At 33.8% G+C, this 6,019-nt stretch overlaps 1 protein-coding gene across 1 annotated transcript; it reads left to right on the top strand.

Annotated features, from left to right (window-relative positions):
* The first annotated feature begins 4,103 nt into the window (after positions 1-4,103).
* On the top strand, positions 4,104-5,195 carry LOC129801262 (peroxisome biogenesis factor 2). Its single transcript, XM_055846148.1, has 2 exons — positions 4,104-4,214; positions 4,285-5,195. The coding sequence occupies exons 1-2, from the start codon at positions 4,182-4,184 to the stop codon at positions 5,077-5,079; spliced, it is 828 nt and encodes a 275-aa protein (XP_055702123.1). The 5' UTR covers positions 4,104-4,181; the 3' UTR covers positions 5,080-5,195.
* Positions 5,196-6,019: the final 824 nt, after the last annotated feature.

Genomic DNA, 6,019 nt, shown 5'->3' with positions numbered 1-6,019 from the left:
AAGTTAAAGAATTTAATATTCTTTCATTTTCTTTTGGTTTGAATTTTCTATCCTAATTTGTTTAATCACAATAATTTCTTGAAAATAAAGTGCATTAAAATCTCTTATTATATATAATTATATTAGTATCTTTGTCTAACCTACTGAAGAGCATTCTCTTTTGCACTCTCACTTACATATATCATATAAAAAGAGGTGCAGTGAAAGAAAGAGACGTATATAGAAATAGAGAGAGAAGAATAGCTGTTATGAGTGCCAAAAAACTATTCTTCTCTCTTTATTTCTATATACGTCTCTTTTTTTCATTTCGCCTCTTTTTATGTGAAATGTGTAAGTGAGAGTGCAAAAGAGAATGCTCTTCAGTAGGTTAGACAAAGATACCAAATAATTATATATAATAAGAGATTTTATTTATATAATAATGCATTTTATTTTCAATAAATTATTGTGAATAAACGAATTAGGATAGAAAATTTAAACCAAAAAGATATGAAAGAATATTAAATTCTCTAAATTTTAGGCATAGTTATTTGACATATAAAATGCTCTATTAAAGTGGGAAAATTACTAGAAGATGGAAAAAACACAGAAAAATGCACCATTTTAGGTGCCCTTTTTCAAAAAATCTTTAAAAAATATACTTCATTTTCATCGTAGATGCTTGATATGTTCACAAGAGTTATAGAGGATGAAATTACTCGTCAGTTTAGCTTTATGTGACTACCACCGGATAATTAGAACCGGAGATATGAATTTTTGAATTTTATAAAACAGCAAAAAACAATAAATGCTTTTCCAAAAAAATCTAGAGGTGACCCGGACAAACAGATTGCAGATTTGAGGTCCTTAAATGACCCTCTAACAAGTTTTGGCACTCTCGTCAAAGACACCCACAACGTGTCGCACAGTGAAAAAAGAAAATTTATTTTCTTAAAATTATATCTCAAGTAATATCGTGAAAATTGAATACGTCTGTAAATCAAACTGAAAAGGCAGAAAGGTGAGAAAGGAGTGAAATAATAAGTCGCACTTAGCAATTTAATAACACTATAGAAATACATTTTTGATCTTATTACAAGGATTTCTATAACAACTGTAACCTGATGAAAATGTTGTAAAGGGGAGATTATTACTTCATTATCTGATGAAATCTCAAAATCTTATAGCTATTACAAACCTCTGTTGAAAAAGACTGAGTAAAATGTTACATTTCGAGCTCTATGGTATTATGTGGTATTTGTTAGAGGAGATTCTTAACATTCTTAAACAATATGGAAAGGGGTGGTAAAATGTATTAGTTCTACGGAATACTCAAACTCGTGACTTAGATACCCAAAAGGCTTTGCATGATTTACTTTTATTAATAAAGTTCTTAGTGGCCATGATGAAGAGCATAGTTTTCATAAGTTCGAGGACTTTGCAAAAACCAATTGGAAAAGATTTATAAATCACTCAAAAGATCATTCAAAATAACTTCGGAGTTTGGAGTAATACAATCAAATTTTGGATAACAAATAGTTATCGGTTCATATAACTAATCGAAACCAGTTGAGACTTCTCAGAGAATTCAAGAGCTTTCTATCAGACCTAAACATGACCTCATTGGGTTGAGAAACACGCTCTCTAGAGCCTTTTCAACCTTTGACCTTGAAAAACCGTTATTAGGAACGATTTAATGGTATATGAAAGAAACGTTAATCGAAAAGCGTTGACTTTTGGGGGATCCCGCAAAGTCTCTCAGTTGCAATCTTAAACTGTTTGGTCCCTCTGTGGCAGATCAGATGGATATTGTGACTACATTTTTCAGAAATCCTCTGAAACGCGAAATTATGTTAAGAAAAGTGGTACCCGGGAGTAAAAGGTGGAAATTTTTATGGGGTGGAAGAGAGATGGCAAAGCGTCCCAGCTTTGCAAAATGCTCGAACTCATGAGATGGAGATCTCCGTGAATTATCTTTTCGAGCGATTTTTTGCCTTTAAAAGTTTACTTCTGTTATATTCATTTACTTTCCAAATTTAAGCAAAACGGTTAAAAAATAGGCCCAACAAGTAATTTAACTTTGATATTCGAAAATTCGATGTCGAACATTTTTTCGGTTATAGGGGTTATAGGTGTCTATGGATCTGTAACCTGAAATGGAGGAGTTGAAGGAAAAAAGGAGGAAAGATACCCCTAGATAATATAAATTCTCTAAAGTGGTTTCACTTTGAACTTCGAAAATTTTATATCGAAAATTCGATATCGAAATTTCGGTTATATGGTGTCTGTGGATCGAAATGTTCACATGAATTACCTCCAAAACATATCCGAAAATAAAAAATTGCTAGAGGCCTTTCGAGAAAAACCCAAAAACACTGTTTTGAAGGGGTTGGAGGAAGGAAGAGGAAAACGCACCTCTAAATAATGTTTATATTTAAGAGTCAATGGTAGAATTAGGCAGTGGGGTGTTGTAGTTTTTCTTAGAAAAATTTATATTACTACTATTTATTCAGAGTAATTACCTACCTATTCATTGAAATATTTAGCAGTCTTATTTAAACATGATTTTTTCTTACAAAATATAAGCCAAAAAATTTTAACTGCTCAAACTCCAAGAGAGAGCAGTTTCCACAATCGACTTTTTTTTCAACTTCTCACCATCCTAGCTGCCAAACGGAAAGAGATATTGACTTCCGGTCTCCGGTGACCCCCCCCCCACAAGTCAACATTCTCTATCGAATTAACTTACTCACCCCTTCTAACCCCTCCAAAAAACATGTTTTTTGACTTTGCAAAAAATTGCTCCTGACGATTTCGTTCATTTTTGGATATGTCTCGGAGGTAGTCCAGCTGAACATTTCGTCCTTAGACACTTATCACTGGAAAATTCGCCATCTTGAATTATTCAAGGTCAAAGGTCAACCACCCTGGAGGGCCTAATTTTCAACGGATTTGGGTAAATTTATACTTTTTTGAAAGATCTTTTAATTCTGAACCCGACTGCATCGGTCATATGCAACCATAATGTCATAATGTCAACCGAACTAGAGAGAAATTCGAGCAGCAAATTGTTTGAAATGCAACGATTTTTTGTTCATCTGCATACTCTGCATACTCATACTGAGTTTATATGTTCATTGTTATTATAAATTTCATGAAAACCTCTTAATAATGCAAAATCATATCAAAGCTAAGACAAATCATGACAAATTTGAAAAATCTAGATAAATTTTGAAAGGTCTAGAAATTCTGAACCCGACTGCATCGGTCATAATCGGTCATGGATCGGGAAAGTAACGGTAATAGATTTATTTTGAAAATACTGTTTTTCGCACTTCTTCAGTCTTTTGACCCATATAAAATTTAAACGTTAAGAGATATCAACTTCCGGTCTTCGATGACCCCTCCTGAAATGACCTTATCTCGAACCCAACCTATTTATTTTCCCCCCCTCCCCTTTAATGCGTTCCCTATCCCCCAAAAATAGGTCAAAAATGAGCTTTTTCGAACTTTGCAAAAAATTGGCCCTGACGATTTCGTTCATTTTTAAATATGTCTTGGAGGTAGTCCAGCTGAACATTTCGTCCTTAGACATCTATCACCGGAAAAATCGCTATCTGGAATTATTGAAGGTCAAAGCTTAATTTTCACCCGATTTGTTCAATTAATTAATTAAAAGGTTAATGATTTTTTGAAACCCTTTTCTTGAACAATTTTCAACTTCAAGATGGTTTTGTGGTACTTTATAGACAAATTTAATTCGACAATAATTTTCTTACATCAGAGAATTTGCGAAAAGGTATATAAGGCAGAGCTCTTTCTCGGGAGTTCGAGCAGCTCGCAAAGTATCGGACGCTTTGCCATCCCTTTATTTGATGGCTACTGCCCCGGTTTCCCCTATTGCTCTGCTTTGAGTTCGAGCAGAAAAAAAAGAAAGATTATACTGCTACCTCAATTGAGTTCAAGCAGTAAAATCCATACTTTTGTATAATATATTGTGTATAGTAAATTCACTTATTTCCTCGAATAAAGCTGAAGTAGGAGGTTTTATTTAAGGTTTACATCTGCATAGGGGTTTGCCCTATTCCCTCTCAATTCTCAGCAAAGACATCCACCACGGCGTTACAGTAGACCAACACACAAGTGTCAAAATGATAAGAGTTAAGAAGATTATTTTGTGATTTTTGTGAATATCAAAAGAAATGAATTCCAAATATTTGCTACGGGTAAATCAGGTAATTATTCATTAAATTTCCTAATGTATTTCATTAAGAAGATTCATAAGTCTTTGTGGTATTTTTGCAGTTGGATGCTGTTCAGCTAGATGATGGCATACAGAAAGTCTTCACTGACAGTTTATCCAAAATCCTGGATGCCTCTCCTAAGATTCTCACAAAATATCATCCTGAGCTTGAGCTCCTACTTCGATCCCTGCTCTGGCGATATTCAGTTTACAGGGAACGAGCGTCTTTTGGCCAACAAATGCTTTTCCTCCGATACAGTGATGACCAGCTGAAAAGCTGGAGACTTGTTCTGCACTTCCTTTTTGCTGTGGCACCAAAGTATCTCGGGGACAAGGTCACCTATCAGTATACAAATAGCGAAATGCTGCAGAAATCCCTGTCATATTGTCAAAATGCCCTGAACATTCTCTTTCTGCTCAACACGATGCATTTCCTCAAGACTGGCAGGAGTCCTTCATTGGCAGATTTTGTTCTGGGCCTGGAATATTGTGATGCTGCAGGAAAAAATCAGAGGAATATTGGGTATTTTCACATGACAAGGGAACTTCTGTGGGCTGGATTTATTGAGTTCATTGGAAATATTCTGCCATTCATCAACTATCACAAGCTCAAGAGACGCCTCCATGGGATTCTCGGGGAAAGGGCTTCAGTTCATCATGAAAAGACAAAATTAACAGAGAAGACTCTTTGTGCCTTTTGCAATGAACGTCCAACTCTTCCTCATTCAATCTCCTTCTGTGGTCACATTTACTGCTTCTACTGTTTGAGAGGCAATCTTGATGCTGATCCTGAATTCAAATGTATTATTTGTGGGGAAAGTGGAAAAGAATTTGAGAAAGTGAGTGGTTTCCATTAGTGATTCTTTTTAGAGAGAACTAAGCAATGGGAAAACGCTTTTGGAGATAATAAATGCGGCAGGAATGCAATCTTTTATAAAATAAAGATATATTTACCTAAGTCCAATTTTCAAAATCCTGTTTTATTTTTTGTAGAGTCATAATTCTAGATTTTCCAAATAAAACCAAAGAACAATTTTAGCTCACGCCTCTTTCAGGTTAATGAAAACTTTTTTATTATTATTAATACTGGTAGGAGCTAATGCATGTGAACAAGACAATCTTACCCATCATTTTAATTTTTAAGACAAACCAGATAGTTTAGTTCAATCAGAGAAAAATAAGCCACGCCCCTTATGGTTTTTAACAGAAAAACAATAAATGAGCGTTGTACTATTATTACAAATTGCTGTAATCTGCAATGAGAAATTACCTTATAATTGCATTAACAATTTTTATTGAGTCAGTAGCATCACGAAAATCGCATTTTACTGCGACAATAAAGATTCTGATATCTTTTCTCTGGCCTTCTTCTCAAGGTTTGTACTCTTTGTACTTATTTTGACTCTTCGTTTCATTTGTTTCATCATTATCCCTAGATTTGTGTGACAAATCAGAAAAAAATAGGAAATTTTTTTGTGATAAAATTACTTTTTCAAATTCAAGAAAAATCCAGAAAAATACCAATTTTTTTAAAGTAATCTAATAGAAATAAATTTATTTTTTTTACTAAAAGGTATGTCGCCCTATTTTGTATATTTTATTTTTTAAATAAAATATTCAAATTTAGTATAATTTTATTTCTCAACTTTTACAAAAACGTGTTCACACTCGGGGCACTCTGACAAGAATAATTCAACTAGCGCCTCTGGCGCCAAACTTACAAATCACTAATTCAATTTAAAAATGAATCGTTAATATTTATACTACAGCTCGGCCAATTCTGACCCATAATTTAAA

Source organism: Phlebotomus papatasi, chromosome 2, assembly GCF_024763615.1.
Source record: "Phlebotomus papatasi isolate M1 chromosome 2, Ppap_2.1, whole genome shotgun sequence".
NCBI classification, from domain to species: domain Eukaryota; kingdom Metazoa; phylum Arthropoda; class Insecta; order Diptera; family Psychodidae; genus Phlebotomus; species Phlebotomus papatasi.
The sequence above is the reverse complement of the archived record's forward strand: the minus strand, read 5'-3'. Positions and strand labels throughout refer to the sequence as shown.

Bases quoted from the DNA above. Each gene is read 5' to 3' on its own strand.
- LOC129801262 (XM_055846148.1), top strand. From the start codon at position 4,182: ATGAATTCCAAATATTTGCTACGGGTAAATCAG. The intron at 4,215-4,284 runs GTAATTATTCAT...GTATTTTTGCAG, and splicing joins ATTTGCTACGGGTAAATCAG to TTGGATGCTGTTCAGCTAGA.